The sequence below is a fragment of the Trichoderma asperellum genome, chromosome 3 (genome assembly GCF_020647865.1).
Source record: "Trichoderma asperellum chromosome 3, complete sequence".
Classification (NCBI taxonomy): domain Eukaryota; kingdom Fungi; phylum Ascomycota; class Sordariomycetes; order Hypocreales; family Hypocreaceae; genus Trichoderma; species Trichoderma asperellum.
Window position 1 is genome coordinate 4,581,390 of NC_089417.1, and position 26,209 is coordinate 4,607,598.

Genomic DNA, 26,209 nt, shown 5'->3' on the forward strand with positions numbered 1-26,209 from the left:
TTCTTGTTCACGATGCTAAAGATAAGAATAAAGACACAACCCAAGCAGCATACGCTCACGTACTGTACATACAGTATTAGATGTAATATAATAGACAGCGCTCTTTTGTTTAATTAGTGCGGCCAGAAGTTCCCCGCGTCTGCGGAGCTGAGAATTTCAATTACTACTAGGTCCTATAAGCGACGGAGAGGCTAGATCGATCCATCCATCCACCTTTTGGCCTCAGCCCGTGTTTTTCTACCCTGTTGCAGAATAAAAAGGAGGGGTGGAGACGTCAAGATTCAATGCAATGGGAGCGTGGATTTAATCCCTCGACTCAATCGAGAAAGTCCAGCTCTCATCCTATCAGCCAGCCTCGCTTCGACGCGCAGTTCCAACAATGGCATCCCAATCCGTCCAGCGGATGACGGTTCTCTCGCAGGAGATTGCAGCCAAGACCAAGATCATCACCGACCATCTTACCGCAAAGGGCCTCGATGCTGCATCGTTTGATGTGAATGGGCTTGCCGAGTTTCCCATCTCACAGGATGACGAGGAGCCATACAAGGCTCGCTTGGAGCTTATATCCCTGACTAAGGAGCTCCATGATATCGCCTTGGGTCCTAAGGAAGGCTTGAGATACTTGGCGTGGGATGTGAGTGGACAGACTGTTTATTGCTTACCTAGTAGTAGTAGTTTTGACTTCTCTTCACATATGATGGGGTTGAGCTGACATATCTCATCTCAACTGGCATATAGTGTGTAAACACCCTGTCTCTTCAATCAATATGGGAATTCAAAATCGCCGATGCCGTCCCCCTCGACGGCAAGATCTCATACGAAGATCTCACAGCCAAAGTCAAAGAGCTAAACAACGGGCTTAGCCTCTCAGTGCTCGATCTCCGCCGCCTCGTCCGCCACGCCATCACCAACCGCATCTTCGCAGAGCCCGAAAAGGGCTTCGTGGCGCACTCCCGCACTTCGCGGCTCATTCGCGAAGATGCGCCCCTGCGGAATTGGGTTGGGTTCATGTGCAACGATTTGTGGCTGCCGTTGGCTAATGTCATCCCGGCGATGAAGAAGTGGCCCGCGAGTGAGGAGTCGACTGAGACGGGCGTCAACCTTGCGTATAAGCAGGATCTTCCTTGGTTCGACTTTATTCAGCAGGATCAGGAGTTTTCCAAGAGATACAATTTGGCTATGCAGGCTCATGGCAGCGGAGAAGGATATTCCATGGAGACTGTGGTTAAGGGATATCCTTGGGAGAAGCTACCTCAAGACGGCACAGTCGTCGATGTAAGTCCACACACACACCACCCTCGAAACACATGCAGCCGGGTCCACCTACACACAAGAACAATCACTGACTGAAACATACCTCAGATGGGCGGTAACCAAGGCTACATCTCCTTCGCCCTCGCAGAAGCCTTCCCCAACCTCTCCTTCATAGTCCAAGACACCGCTGGCATGCGCACCGCCGAAACCATCGGCAAAGTCCCCGCAGAGCTCCAATCGCGAGTCCAGCTCACCACCCACGACTTCTTCACCCCGCAGCCCGTCGTTGCCGCCGCTTACTTCTTCCGCATGATCTTCCATGGCTTCTCAGACAAGTACTGCCTGCAAATTCTAAGGGCGCTCATCCCTTCGCTCAGACCGGGCGCAAAGGTAATTATCAACGATGGAGCCCTTCCGGAACCGGGCACGGCGGGGTACATTGAAGACAGGACGATGAGGACGTTGGATTTGTTTATGCAAGTCACTGTGAATGCGAGGGAGAGGGAGCCGGATGATTGGAGGGACCTGTTTAGACGAGCTGATGAGCGGTTCAAGTTTAATGGCATATGGCAGCCGGAGAAGTCAAGGATGTGGTTTATTGAGGCTGAGTGGACTGGAGAGTAGCGAAAATAGGTATGAAGCATAAGTGCATGAAAGCTATTGGCGTAATGTTGATGAGAATCTGGAGCTCATAATACGGAAATAACGGAAGTGACCGCCGCAGCTGTAAGATTGGCTAGACGAGTGAACTATGCATACATTTACCCCCGTCGTCTAAAGATGAATGACGAAGGCTTACACTTCAAGCAGCGGCTAATGCATGTCCATCTTGTCGAATCGAACGGCCACGTCGATCTGCTTACAATGCTCCGCCATTTCCGTGCTCCACCGTTTTTGGATCATTGTCATTGGGAATCACTTTCAGAATGATAATAAAAAAATAGTAATGATGCCCGATGAGGGTGTTGTGTATAATTTAGTAGTAGCGTCTGCCGTGTAGCTCGTTTATGCTCATTACACATCCAACGAAGTCTTCATTCCCGTACGTCCATGTTAAAAAAAGAAAAACCAATCCCAATGCAATCCCGCCTTATCCAGTAATGCAATTCGATGATAGTCAAATAGGCTTAAAACCCAATTTTTTTGGTGGTTCCTGAGCGGACGAATTTACTAGAGGCCGCAGTTGCTCACAGCCACCTGAGAGGCAGTGGCAGAAACACGTCCGAGGGCAACAGCATTACCGTTGGTCAGAGCATTCATGGCGTCGAGACCAATGTTGAAACCAGCAGCGGTGTGATCAATGGCCAAGACGTAGATGGTCTTGCCGCTGTAGGTGAGCTTCCAGCAAGTGCCGCAGTTAGGGGAGTTCCAGCCAGCGACGGCCTGGGCACCACCAATGTATGGGAAGCGAGGGATCTGGCCCTGGGTCTGCCAGTGGTATCTGGTGATGAGGCCGTTGGTGCCGTCGGAGCAAGATACGACGGTTAGAGAACGAGATGCGTCATCGTAGCCGGTATCGTACGAGACTATGTGGGTGAAATTATGTTAGCAAAATGAGAGCGCCCAATACAGGCAATGGAGTCGTCATACCGGTATCAGCAGAGACGGCGGCGCTGAAGAGAGCAAGCTTGAAGAGGTTGGACAATTGCATCTTGACTGTGTTGTCGAGGTATGGATATTAGATAAAGCTGAGTATTAAAGCGAATGTGTTGTGAGGAGGCTTGGGCCGGTTGATGTTGTGATGAAGACTGAAGATGATGATTCAAAGCAATTGGTTTCTCAGGCGAGGACGAGTCTGGTTTTTATACTCAGAGCAACTTGCCCGTCATGGCCGTTTTGGGACTTGTCCGTCGAAACTCAGTCGCCTCTTCCTTCTCGTTCGATGGGATCGTGGTATCCATCCATCGCCAAGTCCTCCCGCCTGCTGCATCCCAGTCAGCCAAGCCCCTCTTCTTTCCCTCGGAAGTATACTTACATATGACCCGGTGAAGAATAATACCTACTAAATATCAGATACTAGTACCTCATGCAGTTAATCGGAGGTAAATGGGTAGCAATCGTTGTGACGAGTCAACTGCGCTCAGGCATCATCCGGCTCTTTGCTCGTGTCCGATCATCTGATGCCGATTCTGGTCCACAAATCCACAAATAGCAACGCATCCCTGTCCCGGACGTAGCTAGCAGCCTGACAAGGAGCACCTGGGGCTCGTAACTTGTTTGTCGCGGTACCGGAAGAAGCCATGGGGAGATCCATCAGGTTGGTGCGTGGTATGGGCGGCACGGGCCATTTGATGCTGTGGTGCTGGGCCACAAGTCCATGTCCGATGGCTGGCATAAGGTTAGGAAGTATACGTGAATAGGCGTATACGGAGATTCAGAATTCGTCATAGCTTTACACCGAAAGAAAAGGATTTTTTTAAGAAAAAAAGTAGGGCTAAAATTCATACTCGCAATTAAGCTCGTATTTTTGCCGTTGCATTAGAGATGGCTGTCAGAGGCGTCCATCCATTGCTCTTCTGGTCCTAGTCCATCTCGTCACTCAGTCGGGCCTCTCACTCTCAGTCCACAATATCTCCTCTTCAGCCCTCAAGATCCATTCTTACAGCTAGTTCCTCTACTAGCAACAACCATCTTCTGCAAGCGGGCCTACCGGATTATCGGGGGATTCTTTCCCTCTTGACGACGGTCCCCCCAATCACCCAACCAGCTTTCCCCGGACAAGGACCCTGGAGCATCGCCACAGCCGCAAGGAGCGCACGCTGTGTCGATCCGGCTCGTATTGATGACGCAGTGTGCCGGCCTTGTGATGCAGTTTGTACGAGAAATGGGACGGTTGGCGGTTTGTCTAGAAGACGCCAAAAGATGGGTCGGAGCACGCAGTGCATGTACGGGTGGGATGTAATTGAAGCCCAAAAGGATCGTAATACGAGACGTCTAATTTTTATTCTTATTCTTTTTTTTCCCCTATCTCTCTCTTCTCCGATTCCTTTGTTCTTCGAGAATCACATTCCTGGCAGACAGAGGTCCTTCTGGGTATATATTTACGCAACCGAGGCCTTGGGCTTTTTACTGCTTGGATGGAGTCATGCCGGCATATACGAACCTCAGTGCATTGATGCTAGTAAAACGGCAAACAAGAAATGCGGGCTGAACAGACCAGCATCTAGTCAGTGCCGGGCACCCACTCGATCTAACGCTTGTTGTAGGTCCGCTGCGGAGCAACGTCGAATAGCTTAGCTGGCTTGCCCATAATTGTTTCCCAGTAGGGCAATGGATGTTGGTGCAACGCCGTTGCGGCCGACATTTTGACCCAGGGGGGCCGGTCAGCTTGACAGCTCATCCATGTCCTTCTCTATCATTTATGAGGATTAGAGGGATAGGGCTGGTGAGGTGTTACTGCTAATGAGGTACACCGCGAGGCTACATTGAAGAATACTTTAACCGAAGAGAGGCGCCTTTCATAATTCAAGACCAGTTTGTTTGTACAGCTTTCAGCGCATCTCTGCTGAAAGTATCGGTTTTATTCCTCAAGTAGAGCATTGTATAATAGCACTGCTAAATAATAGGCAGGTAATCTGCCCAGATGCCTGTCTTGTTGGATTGATTTTCACGCGTATCAACGCTATTCCACCACCAACTTTTACGTGAAGCTGACATGGAAGGCAATCTCGCCTCTTTTCAGACGGATAGCTTGATGGTGGAACTTGATTGAAAAAACCATACTCTGTATAGCTGAAACTAAATGATTATTGCTCTTTTTCCCCCTATCCTGTAGCAACGAAGACTTGGATTATATACTGCCGCAGGTACCACGGGGGTTGAGAGGATTTACCTGCCAGCATCTAGTCCACCTGGAGGAGACCAAGAGTCTCTCGGTACATTTTCAACTCTTGCACTAACCGCAAGATCATCAATTGTTAAGACAAAAAAATCTATAATATATAAATTCCAATGCACTTTTGAACGCGCAAGGCAACTGTCTAATAACGTCAAGCATCGGTTTCAATGGTGATGATCTACCCTACGATTGGTTCGATTTACCTTCGTAGAAGCTGTGCTGACCGTTTTCCTAGTAGTTGCAACGGCCCTCCAAGCTCATCTTACGCTTACCTTATTAGCTATCCCAAGGCTTGTGTATGGAGTACTCTGAAATGATCGCCATAGACTCAACTCATACCGATCTACTGAGCATTGCCAATTTATGGAGTGCTGAGAACAAAATACAGAGCTCATTGAACCCTAAGCGCCATACAGAGTACATGTATATAGGTGTTCCTATGAGCTAAGATGTATTCCTACTGTGTAAGCGATGAACCACAGCTAGACTGCCAATCTTGGTATACATAGACATTCAGTATCTGGGCACGTGCAGAACATCATTGATGTCTCCAATGTGTAAGTCTATCGCGATAGCATTGCTGGTAAAGCTCTGGGCTGATATTTCGGGTATCGTTGTGACTCTCTCTCTAGCCTGCCCCGCCACCAGAAAAGCGCACGCACGTTCCAGAGAGCTCCGGTTATCGGGCCCATCGCAAGGCGTGACTACCTGCGCCAGCAAGCCAACAAACATTTTTTCTACTCTGCACCTTTCAACAAGACAGCAACTCTTTGCCGGCCAGGCCAATTCGACATTTGCTTGGCAATTGAAACGCAGACGACACGCCATACACCTCCTGCTGATCTGCTGTCTTTGCTGCAGCCTCAGAAAATTGTGACAGGCCAAGCCCGGGGCGAATACGAAGAATCAAAAATCCGCCCACCATGGAGTCATTCGTGATCAAGACGCCCTGCTCCAGCGCCAACATTGGGCCCGGCTTCGACGTCATTGGCCTTGCCCTCTCCGTGTACCTCGAGCTGCATGTCACGATTGACCGCTCCAAGACCAGGTCCGAACACCCTCTCAACTGCAGAGTGACGTACGAGGGCCAGGGTGAAGGCACCGACGATATTAGCTTGGATCCGCAGAACAACCTCATCACCAGGGTTGCGCTCTACGTCCTGCGATGCCATGACCAGCGCAGCTTCCCCGTCGAGACGCACGTCCATATCAAGAACCCGATTCCGCTGGGGAGGGGGCTGGGGAGCTCGGGAGCTGCTGTGGTGGCTGGCGTGCAGCTGGGCAAGGAAGTTGGCAAGCTGCACCACTTGACCCAGGAGAGGCTGTTTGACTATTGCTTGATGATTGGTGCGTCTATCGATTCTCTGTTGCGCTGAGAGGAAGAGCATGGACTTTTGCATGGACTTTTACATGAACCCTGCGCTAACACAATTTCTTTGTTCGACTGCAGAGAGACACCCGGATAACGTCGGCGCGGCCCTCTTTGGAGGCTTCGTTGGAACGTACCTCATGCCATTGAAGCCCGAGGATGCGTCTAGAATCGAAATTCCGCTGAGTGAAGTGTTGCCCAACCCGGCGGGAGGCGTTGATACTGGCAAGAGGCCCCCGGAGCCTCCCATTGGCATCGGCCACCACATCAAGTTCCCATGGAACAAGGAGATCAAGGCTGTAGCTATCATTCCGGACTTTATCGTGCCCACCCACGACGCCCGAGCCGTCTTGCCACCAAACTACCAGCGTACCGATGTCGTAAGTAGAGCGATACGAAGCAATTGTTTGCTATTACTGACTCTGTGGCTGCTTAGGTATTCAATCTGCAGCGGATAGCCCTCCTCCCCGTTGCCCTTGGCCAGTCGCCACCCGATCCTGAACTCATCAACCTGGCTATGCAAGACAGAGTCCATCAGCCCTACCGCCAAACTCTTATCCCTGGTCTGACTGAGATTGTCGAATCCATGTCGCCCAAGACCACGCCCGGGTTCCTCGGCGTATGCCTTTCCGGCGCCGGCCCCACCATCTTGGCCCTTGCCCTGTCCAACTATGAGGACATTGCCAATCAGATCATCGCTACTCTGAGGAAACACAACGAGAAGAAGGATCTTGCCTGCCAGTGGCTAGTCTTGGAGCCTGCGGAGGGAACTCACGTTATTCGATCAAGTTGAAAATGAGGATTGTAAACTATATAGTGCACGCTTTTTTAGAACTGGTTACTCCTCTCTTGGATAATGGTATTTTGGGCGTTTTTGGGTGCAGGGATAAGATGGACCGCAAGGTTATGAAAAGTAAGATAGAATCCATGTTATAATGTGAAGAGTTTTATCCACAAATGATTGCTTATGCTATTGAGCAGAGATGATGGGGTATTTACTTAAAAGTTATATCAGGTTACATCAGACATCTTGTTTCCAGCTTACTACCACCAACCCCTGATTGAGCCTCAAATTTCATATAATCAGCCAACCCAAGTGCAGCTCTGCTTAGACTACATTGCTAGGATCAATGTAGAATGCTTTCATCACGCCTCCCAGTGCCTTCTCTAAATCGCCCCCCCAGCTCTTTTTACCTGCTTCAATCACGCGCTGGCGACTCTGTAAAAGCTCTTTAGCCACATCAGACCATTCCAATCGCGTCTTGGCAGGCTTGAAATCCGATAGTGACAGATCCAACTCAACGGGCACAAGACTTCCCTGCTGCTTCACAATCCTTCCATTCACAATGACAGTCTCGATATCCGCTATTGAAGAGTGCAAAACAATTGCTGCTACGGGGTCTTCTTCGGCAGCACAGATCATGCCGGGGCTAAGCCCATCAAAGATGACAATGTCCGCAAGTTTGCCTTCTTCGAGAGATCCGAGCTGGTCTTGCATGCCGATGGCTTTCGCGCCGCCGACAGTGCCAAGTCGAAAGACATCTTGCACGGACACGGTGAGATGCTTTGGCGCTTTGCTTGCCTCAATGAGAGCCTGGTTTCGGATTCCTCGTTCGGCTTGCAGGCCGAGTCGCATCTGATTTATGATGCTGGATCCGTTGTTGCTGTGACAGTCGATGCCCAGAGAGCTGATAGCGCTGGTGTCGTCTCGGAAACAGACCGGGTAGCCAAGGCCCATCTGGATCTCCGTATCTGGTGTTGAGGAGATGGCGGCGTTTACATCGCTGAGCTTCTTTGCGTCGGAGTCAAAGAGATTGTTGGCATGGGAGATGATGATGTCTGGACCAAGAACACCATGGCTCTCAAGCACATCCACCACCGAGTTTTGCCCTTGGCATTATTAGTTAGTTTCACCGAATATATATGAAGCAATGAATAATAGAGGTAACAAATCTTACCAAAAATGGCACCACGCGTGTAATGGCTAGTGAGCACTTTTGCTCCAGCTTGTCGAACCCGCTTATACAAACCGGCAACAATTTCCGTCGGGAGGAACAATGCGTCAAACGCCAGCCCCACGTTGACTCGGCCATCACCATATGGGCCAGCTTTTATGAGCTCTTCAACTTGTTCAACTGCCCAGCTTGGTAAGAACTCAGTATTTACTGAGAGTTCGGGCTCCCACTCTTTCACCCTTGCGGTGGGCGCGTAGCAAAAGGTGGAGCGGATTCCCGATGATACGGTTGCGGCAATGGCGTTTGTGTCTATTTGTATTAGCCTGTGGAAAACATAAAATTCTATCTGCAACTTACTGTGGGCTGGAGAATAGTTCATGTGCGCGTGATCGACTATTGTCGTCGTTCCCGCATTCAACGCTTCGAGGCACCCTCCTAGCTCGCCCCAGAAGATATCTTCAGTGGTATAATTAAATGATTGCATGTTGCCAGTAGGGACGTATTCCAACAAAGTGTGGTCCGCATGCCGTCCCTTGAGCTGCGTCTGCCATACATGGTGATGCGTATCAATAAAGCCGGGAGATACGATCTTGCCAGTGCAGTCAATCACTTGGGTCTTATCAGATGGGGCATCTATATGAGCCGCTATGCGAGCAATCTTGTTTCCTTCGATGAGAAGTGAGTGACTTTGAAGTGGTACGACCGGCTTGCCTCCCGCTGGACCTGGCACCAAGATGGTAGCATTGCGCAAAAGGATAGATTGAGCTGACATGATGATGATGCTCGATGTGGTGTTTGCTAACTGGCGCTTTACTTTGGTGATTTGACGAGTTGCGATGACATCGGCTTACTACAACAAGAAGCTTATTTATAATCCACCACAAACGACCTTGTAAGAATGAATATGCTCGGCTCGGAGAACGATTATTTCGGAGAAGATTTCTAAGCCGGAATTATGATGTTTATTAAACTTTGTAAAGCCGACTCGGGGAGACGCGAGTTTCGGACTTGATGAGCTTTCGGGCGCCAGACGAGCTATGTAAGAATGACATGACCAGGCGGGTTAATAAATAGGCCGCGCATCATTTCTCTCTTAAACATCTGAAGAAAGTTTCACTTTTGTTTTTTTTTGTAATAGCCATATTAACAGCAGAAACTGTGTGAATTTTAAACAATAAACAGCTACCAAACTTATTAGGAATATTGAACCCAAAGCATCCTTTGCGCAACTCCAATACACTAAGCAAGTCTGCTGGAGCTGTGGTGGATAACGATATATCAGCTCCGCGTTCCGGCTAGGTTGAACAGATCGCTAAACTACCGCTAATCGTTCAAACTATATTGTCCCTAAGTGGCTTGAGCGATGAAAGAAAAGGTGAGGCATTAGGATTTTAAATATAGATCACTTGGATGGCAACAAACGGATTGTCGGATGAATTTGATGAACAAAAAAATGAAAAGGAAAAGGAGTTGCGAACCCCGCTCGCATATATCTAGATGAGAAATTTGAACTCCGCAAGTATCCCACTCCAGTGCCGTTTTTACCGCTACTGTTGGTGCTAGTATTAGTAGCTCTTTCTCGGGCCGTCGCCGTCGCCACTGGAGCTGGAGCGACATAAGCTAAAAACTCCGGCGGCGAGTTTGACTGGTGATAATATCCGTCTGGGTGACTTATAAGGCGCCGTGCAGGCAAGGCTGGCTTATATGCAAAAGGAGAGAAATAAAATAATAAGACATTAAGAGCACAGTAAATCAGCAATCATGGCGTCACAATCTACTCCAGAATCTGTTTTTGACCACGTTATTCTTTTAATTCCCCATTCCCAACTCATTTCACTTCCACAATGGCTGTCGGATGCTTTCACTATCCTTGAAGGAGGTGTGCATGAGGGTGGCATGACTGAGAATAAGATCGTCGTCTTCAAAGACGGCGTCTACCTGGAACTCATTGCTTTTGTTGATGGCTTGAACCCCCAGCATAGAGCCATGCACCCGTGGGGTAGGCAGCCCGATGGACATATTATCCACTGGGCCCACACCATCCTAAGTCACGAAGAGGAAGAAGGTTCAAACAATTCTGAAGAGAAATTCCGTGCTGTTCAAGCCAGAATCCAAGATTCTCAAGTGGGAATTAAGTACCTGGATCCAGAACCGGGATTTAGGACAATGGCAGATGGCTCAAAGAGGATTTGGGCCAATGCGATACCCAACTTTGACAACTACAAAGGGCCAATTTATGTCAATCAGCAGCCTTTCTGGACTTTTGATCGGACCCCACGATCTCTCCGAGCTCCCATTACGCCAGGGAATGCATCTCATCCATCGGGTGCAGTTGGTGTTGCTGGAATTTCTCTCTTCATTAAAGATGAAGAGGTCTTAACCAACATGGTTCCCTTTTACAATGCCATTTTCAACAAGCCTGGTGTTAACGAGAGCCCACATAAAAATGTCACACGATATAGTTGGGAGGCCGCGGCGCCCGCTCATCCGGAATTTGGCCAAAGGCATTTCTTCCTCTACCATGGTACCAAGGAAGCCTTTACGGAGGAAGAGATGGCGGAAGCGAATGGGGTAGTGCCTGATATCTTTATCAAGCTATCTTTGTATGCCAAAGGGAAGGGCGGTAGTGTTAAGGGGGCGCTTGTAAAGGGAACACTGATTACTTTTGAACTAATTCCTATTCCATCTTCGTAGTGTTTTAGTATAATATCCACCTCAGAGTACATGATTGATATAATTAAGTGCAAATATAATAAAAAAAATTATAATACACCAAATAATCCTATGTCATAGTGTATTCTCATATGTATTATTATATACATCAAGATTGTTTTTCTTTCCGCTTGAGGAGCCACGTGCGGAAATCTTGCATCTCGCATACCGCTTTAGCCGCTTCAATCTCTTCTTCCAGTGTCGGATATCCTCCACTAACCCTTGCCTGATAAATTCTCTCAGTATCTTGGACTCTAGACGCCAAATTAGGAAAAAGGAATCAACAAATATTGCAAGTTGAAGAAACTCACACATGCTGTACACCGACACTTAACTTGAGAGCTAGCCATGCCAATATGGCTGGAAAAGCAGGCATGTTCTTTCCCATGACTTCTTTATATGCCTTTTTCACCTCATCCATGTTATAACTTCCACCTGCGACAGTTACAGTCTTGTGAGTGTATCTCTCATGGTTCTTATAAGAGTTGTTAGCAAAGCTTGTTACGACTCAAGGTATAGTCGCATTACCTGGATTACCCCCGCAGCGACTTTCCCAATATCTTCCGATGCCTATATCCGATGTTAGCTAATTATTATATGATTTGGCTCATAAAGCAAATTCCGTACGACGAGTAGCATCTCCGTTCCCTTTTGCAAACCCTGCGAAAAGACGGATACGGCCAGCGCTCCCATTAATCCATCAAAATTTTCCATGAAAATTCCAGGTTGCACAATGCTATGTTGTCATCTCGGTTAGCTCAATGCTTTTGTATTGCGCAACCGTACTAACCTCCAATTTAGACCCTTTTCGCCCATGCTTTTGCAATACAGCTCGATCTCTCGCTTTGCCAGACGAGAGGCATCAACTCCATTGGCTAAATCCGGACCCGGTGGGATCGTGCTGGAATAAACCAGCGCTTCAACTTTGAAGTCAATTGCGAGATCCACAAGCGCCTATGCCAACAAACAAAGGCTCTTGATTAGTAGCTTCTCAAGTTGTTTACATGTGCGTTGAATTACTTTGCCTTGTCTCTCTTCGTCACCGCCATTGTTTCCAAGGCCTGGATAAGGAAGCACAATAAAAATACCGAATATTCCACCCTCAGCGACTACCTGGGCGAAAATTTGCTTTAGTCTCTCCGAATCGCTGAGATCGCCTTGGACTATTCTAATATCATTTCCATGGCTCTTTTCAATCTCTAAAAGCCGAGTTGCTGCTGGCGACGCGGTGTCCCGAGTTACGGCCCAAATAGAGTAGGTTGGGGCAGTTGGGCCGTTGGCATTCGAAGGATTCAATAGCGCTTGTATAAATCCCTGTCCCTGTCTTCCAGTGGCACCAGTCACTATAACGTTACGAATAGTCATTTTGAGAGATCAAAAATATACAAAGCGCATAGCTTTCACTGATGAGAAGGTGAAGCAATTATAAGTGTATGTAAAAACCAGTTACTTCGTGTCAGCTGAAGTGGCACCTAGCGCTTATGTCACAGGTACAGGTTTGTGCACTACACAACATAGGACCTCAGGAGACTCGCCCTATAACAGTAGCTGTTTACTAAACATTCTCATTCTGAACTACTGCTTTTAAACAAATTTGCTAATTATTGAATTTAAGTAGTGTTAACTCTAGACCCATTTGGGGAAGGGAACCTTCGTAGGGGCTGGCGGCATCAGCGTAAAATGCCGTTTCTTTCCCAATGTCGAGTGTTTATATAAAGCTCTCTGGTTTATCTACATTGCACTAGATTCTCCCAATCATCTGCTATTACAAAATTAAGCATATATTGCATCCGCCATCCTGAAGCACTCCGCACGAGCATCTCATTCCAATGTCATAGATCGGCTGGTGTTTCCTAGGGCGGCTTGTATTTTTCACTGCCAAGCTAACAGCGGTTTACAGATGTATTCCAAATGCCCGGGATATTTTATCATTGCCTATCGTCCTACCGTTGGAGATGGCTGCAGTTGTCGCAATGCTGGATGAGAGCCATCAGGCCCTACTGGTGAAAACGATGACAACTCATATACCTATACTAGGTAGACTCGATGACCACGTTTACGGTCATCGATTCTTCCTAGTATATGTGGTATTAATGGAGATGATCTATGAAACCAGGCTTAGATCAAATACACTGGCTTAATGCTCCACGGTAGAGCCCCAATCAAGTCTAGTTTAGCATTAATGCACGTGGATTTTCACATATATAATAATGTTGTATAAAGCAAGAAATTCTTAATTCTTTTGTGGAAATGTCTAGCTCTTTCATAAGTTTCTATTTATAAAAGTGTATAGTGAAGGTTAATACATATGGCTAATTTGCCTATGTGTGACGTGCACATTAATGGGCTATTCTTATACGCACAACAAAAGATAACACTATAGAGAATGACTTTGGTTTAACACTTGAAATATATTGCTTTTGGGCTTAGGATGCAGAGGAGAACTATAGTAAGCGCATACATGAAAAGTCACAAGCCCTTATTGTCACTTCTATCAGATGTGAAACGCCAATTACACTATAATACGATCTTCAGGTAATCGAGAAAGGACTTGCCGCCATCGAAGATCGGCGACCCCTAAGTGCTCTAAATGAGAACATCGCCACGGACATTGGCCCGCTAACACTGACGACGCATGCTAATAGAATGAATATAGTAGGGAGATCCACTGTCATGTAGCTGAAAAGCCATGAGGCCCAAATTTAAGCTTATGTCTCTCGGGACTCTGTTTCCCCGTCTTATTCTGCGCCTTGAGCTTATCCGGACAACAGCTTCTATAATAGGAAGTAGGAGCGGAATCGCTTCGCAGATGCTCCACTTGCTTAGACTCGCAGCGAAACAAATATCTGCTTCGCTATGGTAGTGTAAAAGCAGTTAGTATAATCTTTTTGCTGCTAAAGTCTTCTAATGCAAGCGAAGGTGACTATTTCAGAGAATTCGGTGGGCTAACATGACTCGAAAACGGAGCATTTGCTGGATTTGTAGGCATATACGTCTCCCAACTTTCTGCCAAGCCGCCGTTGGAAAGATATATAAGAGTGGGATTCTCTTGTGTTTGAAGGCTTTACAATTAGAAGAAAAAAAAACCCAACTCCTTGACCAATCGCCAAGATGAAGACTGTTGCTGCCATCCTCTGCCTAGCCCTTCCTCTTCTCGCCAGCGCGGCCCCCAACCTCGACAAAAGAGAGATGTGCAACGTATTCAACAACGATGGCCCCGTGCACTGCAGAAGCAGTCCGTCTTTTAGCGCCAAATCAGTTACCACGATTGGCGATGGAGATGCCTGGGAGTTCTCTTGCTATAAGTCAGGAGACTGTTATGAAGGAGTTTGGTACGTCCACCTGAAGACCAATCGTGAGTGGGGATAATGATAGATGTTAACAATGTTAAGTTCGTGGGATTACATCCCGGGATTGAAATGCTATATCAACGGATTTTATACTTCAGACCAGTGCAACTCCAGTAATGCTACCATTCCTTGAGTGTTCTAGATTCAGAAACTGACAAGTTGGTCTTTTTTGCAGAAAACCTTCGCAAGTGTTAATCAGAGTCCATGCCCGGGGTTAAAACGACGAAGGACGATTTCAGTGTTTGATTAGCGGACTAGATCTCCGGCGTCAGGGCCATAGGGAGCAAGAAACAGCGCTGCCAGCTACCGCTGCGATTTTTGCGATTTTTTTCTGCGTGCGGTGCAATTTAAACCGGGTTCTGAGCTGTCTTGAGACACCCTTACCGAATAAGCATAGTCTTATTGCTAGACGAAATACAGTAGACATAATTCATCGTGCGACACTTCGAAGGAAGAGGCCCTCTTTACAAGAATATGTATTACCTCTTGCCAACTGAGAAGGCAAGAATATTGATCTAAGATTGAGATCCAATGAGTTTTGACTCCGTGTGTCACTAGATTGTAGGCAATTGTGTTCGAAGACTCAGAATGACACTTAACCTCTATAAAAGGCGGTATAGAATTGTCATTGACGGTGGTTTACTCGTTACAGAGCGGCAAATGCGGCTAATTGGCGTTGTAAATATATAGACTCATCGTTGTTTATGCGACAGCTGGAGTTGCTGTGCCTTACGATTGTTCCCGGGTAGCTTTAGAGCCACTCGGCTACAAACTCTATTCTAGCGATGTTTGCAAGTAATGAAATCCGAAGACGACCACTAATATCTTCAGCCTTTCGCTGCATGAAAGTTGGCTAGAGCTCCTCAATGTAACTGGGTAGTGTAAGACCTGTGGTCCAGTACAAACGAATTCAATATAAAGTAAGCCTAGGTCCGAAATTACGGGGCCGATGCTCCCTGGCAAAGGTCCGCGAACTCCGGTTCAGCATCAATGCACTTGGTACATGTAGTTTTAGAACATGTGACGATGCCATTTAATAGGAGAGGATCTTGACGTCAAATCGATGTTATTCTTAGAGGATATCTAACCTTTTATAGGCTTTTATCTGCAAGAGTATTTAGGACTAGTGTATGTAAGCGCGTCTAGCCGTGCATCCACACAATAGAATACAATTACAGACAGCAACAGTTACAACCTGGCCCTTTGGCACAGATGGCTCCTAAACAGCGAGCCTTGGGCTGCAGAGGAGAGCTATGGTGGGCACACATGGCAGCCGCTGACTCGCTGGCCTTGAAAAGGAGGACTGCTTTGCTGGCAGCCCTTTGTGTGTGTTATGCGAGTCTTCAGGCGACCTCTCAGATCTCAGGGTATAAGTTGTAGGGGAGAAAAGGAGGCGTGACGCATAAAGGGGAGCTGATGCGCTGTTGATGCTGGCCATGAGCGCCCAACGGATTTCCTCATGGATATGGCACGCTGTCTTATGCGATTTGCAGGTTCCAACAACACGCCAGGTAGCTTTGACATTGTGCCCCTCTTCTGCATCATCTCAGGCAGTAAGCGAGCGTCTATTGCAGCTGCAGTTTCACAAGTGCGTGCGGGTCCTCTCACGCGGCGAACCTGCAGGGAAGAATCAGAGAACCAGTGCATCCTTCATTCATTCCCAACACTTTGGGAGACAATACTTGAGGCTCCAAGAGCAAGCCTAAATTTTCAAATACTACATAGTAAAAATTCGCTCATTAATTCAAATCTCCTCCCTTTGAATTCTCTAGTCTCTTTCTTCTTTCTGTCTACCTAGGCAAGCTCGTCATCGGACAGCCAAAAGCTTATCCGACCCCAAAATCTCATCTTCGATGAACCTCGGCTTGTGGCGTCTTTGCTGACCGAGAAAAAAGACTAACGGGCCCCGAGCCGAGCGAAAGCCCGTCCAGCCAACGAAACCCCTGCATTGAAAAACGACTCGGTTCCTGGATTTTCGCCTAGCCGATCGCCCTCCCGTTCTTTGTGCATGCGCCATCTGCCCGCATTCCAGCCACGCGCGCAATACCTTCACGCCAGTTGTTGATCGAGGCGCGCAGATTTTCCGAGTACTGTGACCGATTGTGTCTGAGTCGTTGTCGCGCGTGGAAGAGCGTCAAAACCGGCCGTGTTGCTGAGCTCGGCTCCTTGCATCCCGCACCGCCTCGAGCTCTTCGCGAACCTGCTTCGCGCGGGAAGAGGCAGCAAATCAGCGCCTCGGTTGAAAGACATACAAATTCATACAAGTCTAGAATGCGCGCACGGCCAAACGGACGGCCTCACGACCGAGCCATGTCGTCCACCAGGATCGGCGGGTTCGCCATGACGATTCCCATCATCTCTGTTGCCGTCGGATCGATGGGATACGCCGCCTGGCGCATCAACTGGCCGGCCTTGGTGCAGTCCTTTCTGACAGGGCCAGGCCGGACATCGCGGCTGCTGCTGCTCTTTTTCATCATCTTCAACTGGAAGACTCTCCCGTTTGCGTGGACTGTATGTGAACAGCTTCTTTTGCCCGCCCGTCCCTTGAATGACACCGACTTACTCGACCCAACAGTATCGCATCATATACGCCATGCTCTACCACATGGTCTTCCGCAAATCACCAAAGCTCGGCCCCCGTGCGCTCTTCAAACCCATGATCTCCGAAACCAAAGCCCCTATTCTTGAAATCGACTACAACCTTCACAAATCCAACTCAACATACTTTGCCGATCTCGACATATCGCGAACGCACCTCTGTGCCTATCTGCTGCGGCCAGCCATCCGCAGCATGTCCAACAACGCCAAGACACGACTTGTCAAGGATCCTCGTACCGGCGAGCCTGTCAAGGGCAGCTTTGCCATTGCGCTGGGCTCCGTCATGTGCAGCTTCAAGCGCGAAATCTCATCATTCCAGTCCTACGAGCTATGGAGTCGCGTTGCTACCTGGGACCGGAAGTGGCTTTACATCATCACATACTTCATGCCCAAGGGCGCTGCCAGACCAACCGAGTGGCTGGATCCACGATTCCGCCGCGTGAGGACGAGAGATCACAAGGACGCTACTAGCGGTTGGGAGAAGAAGATCCATGCCACGGCCATGAGCAAATACGTCTTCAAGGTTGGCCGCCTTACTGTCCATCCCGCAACGGTGCTTTCCGACTCGGGCTTGCTGCCTCAGCGACCTGGTGGCTGGGTTAGCGGTCCTAATCAAGTTGGCGATGAGACTGTAGACGTGAGCGACATCAACCTGGCTGCCGATGGCGAGTGGGACTGGCGCCGCATTGAAGCTCAGCGTCGGGAAGGCATGAAGCTGGCGGCTCAGTTCAATGCCCTGGATGGACTTCACGATTCGTTTGACGGCGGCAACTACGGCGCCATTGCCAGATTCGGACCCGGCTAATACTTCGATAACCTGAACCTGAACCTTAACCTCGACCCAGACCTGCGACTTTTGTTTTACTCCCCCCTTTTTCTACTTTTAATGTTTAGACCTTGATGCATTCTTGTGCCTTTTGGGGATAACTTGAGGGGAAAAAGATGCCTGACGATATGAATGACACGATACACTAGACTAGAACTGCTGGTAGGCTGTTACTAGAACTTTGAAATGACAAGATACGTTTTTGCTTGGCTGCTTATAGACGCTAAGCTTTTTCTTATAAAACAGTTGCCCGTCTTGTTGTACAATAACATGTGCTGAGCAAAATCCGTGGCTCTTATCCAGATAGTTGGAACCATATTTCCCCCTATTGCCTGTCCTGTCCGTCCTAACCAAGTCCAAAGAAAACCCATAGCGAAACCCCCCTTTTCGCTTACAGAACAACCATGGCTACCAATACACCAAAGGCGGCGTACGCGAATCCGAACTCTCGTGCGAATCGCCCCGCGTCAGACTTGGTAGTTGCTGCCGATGCTGCTCCAGTGGTCGAAGTCGGGTCACCTGCGGTGGTGTTTGTGATGAGACCGGCAGATTCGCAGAGTTGAACGACAGCAGAAGCAGCTTCTATTTAATGATGACAACCAAAAAAAGTTAGGAACGATAAAATTTTCAACAATGTTACGACAAATTGAGTTACTAAAAGCAGAAACTGGGAGCAAGGGCAGCCGTACGAGTCATTTCATCGAGAGTGCAGCCAGCATTCGCCATGCATGGCGAGACAGTCTTTGTGAGTTCGTTGATCTTGGAGCACCCGCAGGCGAGGTCGCTGATGGCACAGCCATCCTGAGTGACGCCTTCGACGATACAATTGAGGGAGCAAGGGGGAAGTTTGTCGACGAGGCTGGTCATGTTGGGGGCGGAGGCAGCTGACACAGTCAGGGCTGCCGCGAAGAGGAGGACGAAGAGCTGGAATAAGGAGGCCATCTTGACTGGGGTGGCTTCAATTGTTGAAGAGAAACATATGGAAAAGGGAGAGGAGAGAAATAAAGAAAGAAAGAGAGATTCGACAACCCGAAGAGACGTGAACTGTCTCGAGAGAACGACAACGACTATTATTATGGATTTCCAGAGCTACTGCAGACACGAACGGATGGAAGAAACCGAGACCCGTACCATGTGCCGTACAGTATGAGCCGTGTCTCGCTTCTCGCTTTCTCCCCCATACTCTGCACCCAATGTCCACGATGCGCGATGTCACCTCACCCCAACACAAACAAGGGGGCCCAAGACTCGATACTCGTGCTAAACCGCCATCCCAAGCCTAAACGGAGGAATTTTTTTTTTAGCTCAATGGACATGTATATCACGGCCTAGTCAACAAAGCAGACTAGCCCGCCAACGTCTTATTTGATGGGCTTATGGGGGTTTTTTATCCCGCGTATACATATGTACGCATTTTAACCGCAGCAAAACCCAGACCGGGGAATGGAGTAGATGAAACCCGCTACCAGGAACAGGATTCTGGTTGGACGGTGGGACTGGCTACTGCTTGTACTAGCTAGGGGGTGGTTAAATCGCAAGTTCAGTTGGAGAGGGACAAGGCACCCGTTCTGCCGTTGTATGATTTGAGTGTTATTTTGGGTGTGGTTGCATGTGGCTTTTTGCTGTCAAAAGCTGGAAGGATTTGCTTGTTGGAGGGTGGGAAAGAGAGGCGATTCGCTGCGAGACTTTTTTTACGGCAGGGGGCGTTTTGGAAGTCGAGGTGCTGGGTTGGCTAAATATCAGCGTTTTATCATGTGTTACCGAGTTTGAAATGAAGGAAGAAAAAAAGGATGCTCTTTGTTGGTTGACTGACTGGATTCTTGATTTATTCGCTCGCTCTTGGACGGCGTTACTTCCAACAGATGCGCATGCCTACATGTCATGTCATTTGCCAGCGTCACGGCAGCAGGCAGTCCAGTTGCTTCATCATGACTAGCTAATAAAACGACGAGCGAAAAACGGCGGCGTAGTCTGCAAAAGCTGACCCGATCTGCGCTCTGTAGCCTCTTCCGGCAAGCTTCTGGCCACTCCTGTCACACTTAGCTGGTGCTCTAGTCAGGACCAACGGCGCCAAGTTATGTAATTTCTTCAATGCCAGTAGCGTGGATTTGGGATTTGATCATCATCTTCGGCGGCCGTTGCAACTGTTGGTTGGACCACTTGCCAGCGTTGCAAGCGGTGCAGAGCTTGGCAGGGGAGCTTTCTGTGTTGGGCTGGGGATGTTTATACGAAATAATAAAGAGCTGACATGAGTTGGCTCGATTTCCCTGCTGCGATGAGCTGAGCTCCAGGGTGCAAAGCTGGTACGCCCGTTATAATACCTAGCACTTCAACGACCAGGGCATGGGAAGAACAGGCCGGACTGGGGTACGTTGATTTTGGTGCTTGTGGTGCGGAGATCGGTGCCGGCGGCATCTTTCCGGTTTACTGTTGCTGTCGAAGCAACCATGTGTGCATTCTGTGAGTCTCATTCACGAGTCTCTACGCACAGAACCTGCCTGGAGAGGTAGGCAGGTAGAACATCTAGAAGCTACAGACTCCTAGCCACTCGGCTAGAGTGTAGTAATCAGATGTACAAACTACTACATAGGCACGTATAATCTATTATATATCATAAACCCTCCATCAAAAGATATAATCCAGAAGCTCATCAGTTGACATGAAAATATTTTTATCCACAACGGCAAGATTTTCTTGACTCGGTGCTTGACTCTATATTGGTCATCATCATATGAAGCTTCTGGCCATCTCCACCAAGTAGGGCATCCCAACGCAGAGAGAAAAAAACTTCCAGCGAAGTTTCAGAGTGTTAAAAAAGGATGGATGGAATACCGTCATGGTAGAGACGGGGTCCCCCTTCGCATCAAGAATGGGCCCCATCGAGTAACCAAGCTTGCGCCAGGCAATCGCATAACTATCGACCTCGACAACAAGTCCTCTGCACCCGATACCACGGCCAGCAGACATCACAAACGTCCACCTGCCATCCACCTCCATTCAGCATCGCCGCCCCAATCCCACTGCCTTCCAGCGCGGACTCATATCTTCATCCATAGGGGCCAGAGACGCAAGATCAGGGGTTGACAGTGCTCCGTGAGAAACGGATTTAGCAGCAGGCAGGGCAGATGCCGCAGCCGGGCCAAGGCGCGGAGGTCAGCCGCAGTGCTTCTATGGCGGCGCGTTTCCGCATGCTCCAAAAAGGAGACGTCCGGGGACTTTCTCCCAAAGCTGTGTTTGGAGAGATGCTGCAGAGCAGAATCTCCGTTTGTAAGCTTCGAATGGCGATTTGTTGAGCAAAGGGGGATAGAGAGAAGAAGAAGAAGAAAGAGAAAAATCTCGGTAGCTGCGCGAAGCTATGAATTTTTTTCTAGTAATTTTTAGTGGAGCCCCCGTAGTGGGATCTATGCATCAATGCGCAGTTATGCATCTATCGCATTGCTGCTGCAGCCTGCGAAGAGCACCAGCCAATCCGAACGTCGCGTTGAGAAATGCTAGGTCGCTGCCTTCGTGCCTAGAAGTCAACTTTGGTTATAAATTGTGCAAACGCGACGACGCCGCCAAGGGGATATTTGGTGACAAGCGTCCACCATCGCCTCGGGCTGGTTTTTCATACGATTCTACTTCTCTTTGCTTTTGCGACGACAAGGCCACGGGAAGCCAGCGAAAAAAAATAATACACGAGACGGACCTCGCGCTGCAACGCGCCAGGGCGTCAATTGCGTCTGGGGAAAAAAAGCTATAAAAGGCTTGAAATCGATCGAAATATCAGTCCGATCCTAACCTATCCGCCAACATGTCCGGTCTATTCGGAAGTGCTGCTGCCAGCTCCGCTGCTTCGACCACGGTGGGCGATCTGAAGCAGGACGTGGCCCTCAGCGACCCTCCTTCCGACAGCATCTCCGACCTTTCGTTCTCTCCAGCCCCCAACGGACCCGACTTTCTGGCCGTATCAAGTTGGGATAACAAGGTCCGAATCTACGAAATTGCCCAGAACGGCCAGAGCCAGGGCCGTCACGCGTTTGAGCACAGCCAGCCCGTGCTGGGATGCGATTTTTCAAAGGTAAGCGAGCGCAACGGGGACGAAGGAAGCGAATCGATTGGACTATAAAATATTAACAACATGGCTTTAAAACGAAACAGGATGGAACAAAAGTCGCCTCTGCTGGTGCGGACAAGAACGTCAAAGTCTGCGACCTAGCATCTCAGCAAGATGTTGTTGTTGGAACACACGACCAGCCCGTACGAAGCGTGCGCTTCTTCGACAGCGGCAGTGGAACAATGGTTGTGTCTGGATCTTGGGACAAGACTGTTAAATACTGGGATCTTCGGCAACAACAGCCCGCCGCTACTCTCGCCTGCCAAGAGCGAGTGTACACCATGGATGTGCAGCAGAACCTGCTTGTCATCGGCACGGCTGATCGCTACATCAACGTTGTCGACCTCAAGAACCCAACCAAATTCTACAAGACGCTGCAGAGCCCCCTAAAGTGGCAGACCAGAGTTGTCAGCTGCTTCCCCGACTCAAGTGGTTTCGCAATTGGCAGTATCGAAGGCCGCTGTGCCATTCAGTATGTGGAGGAGAAGGACTCTACGTAAGTGGTTACGACGTTGTTTGCGGCGAATACCAGGGATTGTGAAGCTAACCCAATACTCGAATAGATCCAACTTTTCGTTTAAATGCCATCGCGACCCGGTTCAGAGCAATGTGGTTAACGTGCATGCCGTCAACGACATTTCCTTCCACCCTGTCCACGGAACCTTTAGCACCGCTGGATCGGATGGCACGTTCCACTTCTGGGACAAGGATGCCAAGCACCGTCTCAAGGGCTATCCCAACGTGGGTGGTAGCATCACCTCGACGACGTTCAACAAGACGGGAAGCATCTTCGCCTACGCCGTTTGCTACGACTGGAGCAAGGGCTTCCAACACAACACGCAGAACTACCCAATCAAGGTCATGCTGCATCCCGTTAACAACGACGAGTGCAAGCCCAGACCATCAGCCAAGAAGAGGTAAAGCGAGAGGGGAAAGAAGACGAGATTGGCGGTGTATAATATAATGGATATATTCATGCGGAGGAGACGGTGGTGTGGGGGAGTTTGCCGATCGATCCATACGGTGGAGAAAACAGCTGATCGAAGGCCAGTCGAAGGATGGATGAGAGACGAAGAGAATTTGATCAGAATGAGTGACAATACCTACCTACGACGCCCTTTTTTTGATGTGCGCAAGATGTTATATATAGGCACTATCACTCCGTAGTTTAGATTGAGAGGGAGGGAGTCAGCATAATGGAGTCGAGGCAATAGGTCTCGAAACCTTGGTTTTGTCTAAAATACGACGTTTTTTTTTTGTTATACTATTGGCGAATCACTACGATGATTGTGACATTGAATACTCCACAGGTAGTAATTGCATGCTTATTGTATTGGTTGTTCAGAGTGGAAACTTGTACTTGTTATAATAAGCAGAAGAATTTGAAGTTTTTTGATTAAAATTTCCTATATATGTCTCGATTTCATAACGAGTAAATCCCTTGATCAACCTGATCATGATGCCCATTTTTTTCGGGAAAGTTACAGAGCGAACGGCCTGCCTGCCTGCCATCATATATCGCCCTTGATATGGAGTGTGTCCATGAAGTAACCGCTTACAATAATAAAAACAGAAACGAAGATTTCGCATGACAGAAAAAGAAGAAAATACCCACCATGTATAGTTACACATGGTGAAAAGAAAAAGAGGCTTGCTAATGTGATTTAGGGACGGCCTGATTTGAGCCAAAGACATCCTCGACCATGCCCTTCCACAGATCCCGGATCATGCCCTGGCTCTCTTCCTGAGCGGCAGGAGAAGCAGGCTGGTCATGCACGAATTTCAGCTCAACCGTGTCCAGAACGCCGCTTAATGAAGAGAGCGGTGTGGCAGGGACAACGTTATCCGGGTTAACCGCGACGATGGACGAGCTGGGGATGGAAACCGGCAGATCGGCATCAGGCGCGGGGTGGGCAGCGCCGTAGTTGTCGGGCAGAAGGGGCATGCGGGGGAGGGCATCTGCGAATGAAGAGGAAGAGTTGAAGCTGCTAAAGGCCGGGAGGACAGCGGCGTCAAGGTGCGCAGCGGGAGTTGAGGTTGAGGATGCGACGCTGGAGAAGGTCTGCATCAGAGGCTTGGCGCGGTTGGCGATGGAGGGCTGAGGAGTAGGACGGTGGGTGGTGGTGAGGGTTCGAGAAGACTGAAGATGAATTGTCAGCGTTTTTTTGATTAATCAAAATGCAAGAATTGTAGAGTTGGGGCGTACCTCGGACATCTCGATGGTATTTCTGCGACCGCGCAGGAGCTCTGCGTACTTTGGCATCAGCACGGCGCCGGCATTGTAAGCCGAAGCGTCGAGGAGCGGGTTGGCGGCACGAGCTGCGGTCGTGGAGCTCAAGGCGCGGGTGAGCTTGACGACGGGAGCAGTAACACGAGACATGGTTGTGTTCTGTGTTTGATGGAAGGAGAAGAAAGAATGCAAGGTTGTGAGACGTTGAAAGCTGGGAGAGCTTGTGTGGTGTAAATGGCTTGGCTTGGCTGATGTAGATGGAGAGATACGCAGCCGATGGGAGCGCAAGTTGCGGCGATTCAGAGAAGAAGATGCGATGAACGAGAAGCAGAGCAAGACAGATGGCTTCTTTACAATGCGGGAAGAAAGAAGAGAGAGAGCAGAAGATCGAAAGCAGAGGAGTAGGAGTAGTGGCTTTTAGGAGAGGGGAGAAGCGACGCAAGCAGCCATTACTTATACTACGACAGCTGCCACCAGAGGCAAACAGGCGGTGCGCAACTGGATACTAGAGCCATGGACTCATGGATGGACTCGATTCAGGCTAGGGCCAGAATTACACTTTTGCCTTATGGGGGCTGGGGGCCATGGCCTCGATTTCTCTTTTCGAGCATCCCAGACTGCTGCACATACAAGAACCAAGGCAGTACAGTAGATAGTGCTCCGTAGCTCGGTAGTGCTTTTAAGCGGAGCCCTATCTACCTAGGTTAGTATTCAATCAACCACGGGAATGTCCATCCAGCGCTCCTCAACAAAGTTGGGGCCAAGCCAGAACATGCCAACTGGGACCCCTTCCTTTACGAATACGCACCCGCTGTGCCGGGTACCGGTTGGGCGATTCCCGGGGGACCCTGCGGGCGGGGTGGGGGCGTTTTCGCGATAGCAGGGTACAGCAGCGTTGGGCGGTTCTTCGGTGAGCCGCCGAGGTAGATGTGCATCTTTTGGGGGCCTGCAAAGGAGGGGCTGCGACTTGTCGGAAAGCTGTTGAGGATACAGAAGCTCGAGCTACGCCCAGGGGCAAGCTGGGGAGGGGAGCGGAAGAGCTCCCTTTTTAGCACCGGCTTTTTTAGCTTGGCACTGTCTTCTCCCCTGGCTGGAAGGATGGATCTACGGGATAGATAGAATACAGTAGTTAGCTGTTGATTCACTGTCTGGAACAGTTTCTCACCGATGTTTGAATCAACAGAGACTGAATCCAGCAAGAATCCCGCCTTTCCGGATGCATTCTTTGCGGATGTTGCTGTCAGCAAATGGCCGACGGCGAATTACTAACTACATGTATGTACATACTTGCAGCAGCACCGTGTCTTCTTTCTACAGCACATGCCCTATCGTTGACCACATACATGTACTGTAGCTCACCTTCCTAATCACCGCCACATCCCCATCATGTATCATGTGCAGCCATGCATGAAGGGAACCACGCCAACGTCCGCGGTACCCGAAGCAGAGCTGCATCCTATACACACACATGCAACTGCCGCAGTGCTATATCTGCAGCATCTGTGACTGTGACAAGTTCTGCTCGGTGTGTGCGTGCCGCGTCGGGTCGGGTGAATGCGTAATGGAAACATGGAAACTGCAGCCATGTGCAGATTCGTGGTGTGATGCCGCAAATGGGGGCGGTTCTTTATCGCTCTGCAGCGCTTGGCTGATCTGGGCCGCTACATCAGTCGACGAGGGGAACGAGATGCCGGACGTGGAGCTTCGCTCTCTTTGATTTTGATTCTCTGCCTCTTGTTCTTCATCATCTCCATGTGATACTTGCCATGGCTACGAGGCAGCCCCTATATCGGCGACTATGACTCCTAGACACGCGGCCAACAGCACATGTAGAACAGCGGCTCTCTGCTTCTTTACCAGTAACCAGTTCGCTGGGCCAGAAACTACGCTGGCAGAAGACATCACGCACGCACTACAGGGCGCTTGGGCCATCCGCCGGCACATCTCCGAGATTCCGGCGTTGGGAAATCTGACAGCTCCG

At 49.2% G+C, this 26,209-nt stretch overlaps 13 protein-coding genes across 13 annotated transcripts; 7 read left to right on the forward strand and 6 right to left on the reverse strand.

The window, feature by feature from the left end:
- Positions 1–187: 187 nt before the first annotated feature.
- Positions 188–2,248, forward strand: TrAFT101_006102 (uncharacterized protein). The gene is made up of 3 exons (XM_024909866.2): positions 188–634; positions 739–1,275; positions 1,363–2,248. The coding sequence occupies exons 1-3, from the start codon at positions 380–382 to the stop codon at positions 1,876–1,878; spliced, it is 1,308 nt and encodes a 435-aa protein (XP_024760628.1). The 5' UTR covers positions 188–379; the 3' UTR covers positions 1,879–2,248.
- Positions 2,249–2,424: 176 nt separating this feature from the next.
- On the reverse strand, positions 2,425–2,905 carry TrAFT101_006103 (uncharacterized protein; the record flags this gene model as incomplete). The annotated part of the gene is made up of 2 exons (XM_024900288.1): positions 2,425–2,780; positions 2,845–2,905. The coding sequence occupies 2 exons, from the start codon at positions 2,903–2,905 to the stop codon at positions 2,425–2,427; spliced, it is 417 nt and encodes a 138-aa protein (XP_024760629.1).
- A 157-nt stretch (positions 2,906–3,062) lies between these two features.
- On the reverse strand, positions 3,063–3,589 carry TrAFT101_006104 (uncharacterized protein; the record flags this gene model as incomplete). The annotated part of the gene is made up of 3 exons (XM_066127659.1): positions 3,063–3,178; positions 3,230–3,256; positions 3,454–3,589. 3 exons carry the CDS (start codon positions 3,587–3,589, stop codon positions 3,063–3,065), a joined length of 279 nt encoding a protein of 92 aa, XP_065983772.1.
- A 2,056-nt stretch (positions 3,590–5,645) lies between these two features.
- Positions 5,646–5,969, forward strand: TrAFT101_006105 (uncharacterized protein; the record flags this gene model as incomplete). Its single annotated transcript, XM_066127660.1, has 2 exons — positions 5,646–5,649; positions 5,725–5,969. 2 exons carry the CDS (start codon positions 5,646–5,648, stop codon positions 5,967–5,969), a joined length of 249 nt encoding a protein of 82 aa, XP_065983773.1.
- A 46-nt stretch (positions 5,970–6,015) lies between these two features.
- On the forward strand, positions 6,016–7,254 carry TrAFT101_006106 (uncharacterized protein; the record flags this gene model as incomplete). Its single annotated transcript, XM_024900208.1, has 3 exons — positions 6,016–6,439; positions 6,543–6,841; positions 6,898–7,254. The coding sequence occupies 3 exons, from the start codon at positions 6,016–6,018 to the stop codon at positions 7,252–7,254; spliced, it is 1,080 nt and encodes a 359-aa protein (XP_024760631.1).
- Positions 7,255–7,412: 158 nt separating this feature from the next.
- On the reverse strand, positions 7,413–9,927 carry TrAFT101_006107 (uncharacterized protein). The gene is made up of 3 exons (XM_066127661.1): positions 8,774–9,927; positions 8,420–8,725; positions 7,413–8,351 (listed from the first exon to the last, which is right to left on the reverse strand). Exons 1-3 carry the CDS (start codon positions 9,186–9,188, stop codon positions 7,570–7,572), a joined length of 1,503 nt encoding a protein of 500 aa, XP_065983774.1. The 5' UTR covers positions 9,189–9,927; the 3' UTR covers positions 7,413–7,569.
- Positions 9,928–10,177: 250 nt separating this feature from the next.
- TrAFT101_006108 (uncharacterized protein) lies at positions 10,178–11,110 on the forward strand (the record flags this gene model as incomplete). The annotated part of the gene is made up of 1 exon (XM_024900257.2): positions 10,178–11,110. One exon carries the CDS (start codon positions 10,178–10,180, stop codon positions 11,108–11,110), a length of 933 nt encoding a protein of 310 aa, XP_024760633.2.
- A 127-nt stretch (positions 11,111–11,237) lies between these two features.
- On the reverse strand, positions 11,238–12,493 carry TrAFT101_006109 (uncharacterized protein; the record flags this gene model as incomplete). The annotated part of the gene is made up of 6 exons (XM_066127662.1): positions 11,238–11,382; positions 11,440–11,603; positions 11,657–11,698; positions 11,756–11,864; positions 11,919–12,082; positions 12,149–12,493. 6 exons carry the CDS (start codon positions 12,491–12,493, stop codon positions 11,238–11,240), a joined length of 969 nt encoding a protein of 322 aa, XP_065983775.1.
- A 1,746-nt stretch (positions 12,494–14,239) lies between these two features.
- TrAFT101_006110 (uncharacterized protein) lies at positions 14,240–14,938 on the forward strand (the record flags this gene model as incomplete). The annotated part of the gene is made up of 3 exons (XM_024902558.2): positions 14,240–14,460; positions 14,521–14,591; positions 14,654–14,938. 3 exons carry the CDS (start codon positions 14,240–14,242, stop codon positions 14,671–14,673), a joined length of 312 nt encoding a protein of 103 aa, XP_024760635.1. The 3' UTR covers positions 14,674–14,938.
- Positions 14,939–16,025: 1,087 nt separating this feature from the next.
- Positions 16,026–18,158, forward strand: TrAFT101_006111 (uncharacterized protein). The gene is made up of 2 exons (XM_024900282.2): positions 16,026–16,989; positions 17,054–18,158. Exons 1-2 carry the CDS (start codon positions 16,750–16,752, stop codon positions 17,879–17,881), a joined length of 1,068 nt encoding a protein of 355 aa, XP_024760636.2. The 5' UTR covers positions 16,026–16,749; the 3' UTR covers positions 17,882–18,158.
- A 135-nt stretch (positions 18,159–18,293) lies between these two features.
- On the reverse strand, positions 18,294–18,844 carry TrAFT101_006112 (uncharacterized protein; the record flags this gene model as incomplete). Its single annotated transcript, XM_024905656.2, has 2 exons — positions 18,294–18,484; positions 18,592–18,844. 2 exons carry the CDS (start codon positions 18,842–18,844, stop codon positions 18,294–18,296), a joined length of 444 nt encoding a protein of 147 aa, XP_024760637.2.
- A 2,587-nt stretch (positions 18,845–21,431) lies between these two features.
- On the forward strand, positions 21,432–23,245 carry GLE2 (RNA export factor gle2). The gene is made up of 3 exons (XM_024910636.2): positions 21,432–21,962; positions 22,043–22,494; positions 22,562–23,245. Exons 1-3 carry the CDS (start codon positions 21,696–21,698, stop codon positions 22,917–22,919), a joined length of 1,077 nt encoding a protein of 358 aa, XP_024760639.1. The 5' UTR covers positions 21,432–21,695; the 3' UTR covers positions 22,920–23,245.
- A 76-nt stretch (positions 23,246–23,321) lies between these two features.
- On the reverse strand, positions 23,322–24,837 carry TrAFT101_006114 (uncharacterized protein). The gene is made up of 2 exons (XM_024903950.2): positions 24,205–24,837; positions 23,322–24,138 (listed from the first exon to the last, which is right to left on the reverse strand). Exons 1-2 carry the CDS (start codon positions 24,376–24,378, stop codon positions 23,653–23,655), a joined length of 660 nt encoding a protein of 219 aa, XP_024760640.1. The 5' UTR covers positions 24,379–24,837; the 3' UTR covers positions 23,322–23,652.
- Between the last annotated feature and the right edge of the window lie 1,372 nt (positions 24,838–26,209).

What these genes read in the sequence shown, in the direction of transcription:
- TrAFT101_006102 (XM_024909866.2), top strand. Translation starts at nt 380, where the DNA reads ATGGCATCCCAATCCGTCCAGCGGATGACGGTTCTCTCGCAGGAGATT. An exon ending in TGAGATACTTGGCGTGGGAT is followed by an intron (nt 635 to 738) that starts GTGAGTGGACAG and finishes ACTGGCATATAG; the next exon opens with TGTGTAAACACCCTGTCTCT. An exon ending in AAGACGGCACAGTCGTCGAT is followed by an intron (nt 1,276 to 1,362) that starts GTAAGTCCACAC and finishes AACATACCTCAG; the next exon opens with ATGGGCGGTAACCAAGGCTA.
- TrAFT101_006107 (XM_066127661.1), bottom strand. Translation starts at nt 9,188, where the DNA reads ATGTCAGCTCAATCTATCCTTTTGCGCAATGCTACCATCTTGGTGCCA. An exon ending in GAACTATTCTCCAGCCCACA is followed by an intron (nt 8,726 to 8,773) that starts GTAAGTTGCAGA and finishes TAATACAAATAG; the next exon opens with ACACAAACGCCATTGCCGCA. An exon ending in CACGCGTGGTGCCATTTTTG is followed by an intron (nt 8,352 to 8,419) that starts GTAAGATTTGTT and finishes AATAATGCCAAG; the next exon opens with GGCAAAACTCGGTGGTGGAT.
- TrAFT101_006111 (XM_024900282.2), top strand. Translation starts at nt 16,750, where the DNA reads ATGCGCGCACGGCCAAACGGACGGCCTCACGACCGAGCCATGTCGTCC. An exon ending in CTCTCCCGTTTGCGTGGACT is followed by an intron (nt 16,990 to 17,053) that starts GTATGTGAACAG and finishes TCGACCCAACAG; the next exon opens with TATCGCATCATATACGCCAT.
- GLE2 (XM_024910636.2), top strand. Translation starts at nt 21,696, where the DNA reads ATGTCCGGTCTATTCGGAAGTGCTGCTGCCAGCTCCGCTGCTTCGACC. An exon ending in TGGGATGCGATTTTTCAAAG is followed by an intron (nt 21,963 to 22,042) that starts GTAAGCGAGCGC and finishes AAAACGAAACAG; the next exon opens with GATGGAACAAAAGTCGCCTC. An exon ending in GTGGAGGAGAAGGACTCTAC is followed by an intron (nt 22,495 to 22,561) that starts GTAAGTGGTTAC and finishes ATACTCGAATAG; the next exon opens with ATCCAACTTTTCGTTTAAAT.
- TrAFT101_006114 (XM_024903950.2), bottom strand. Translation starts at nt 24,378, where the DNA reads ATGTCTCGTGTTACTGCTCCCGTCGTCAAGCTCACCCGCGCCTTGAGC. An exon ending in ATACCATCGAGATGTCCGAG is followed by an intron (nt 24,139 to 24,204) that starts GTACGCCCCAAC and finishes ATTCATCTTCAG; the next exon opens with TCTTCTCGAACCCTCACCAC.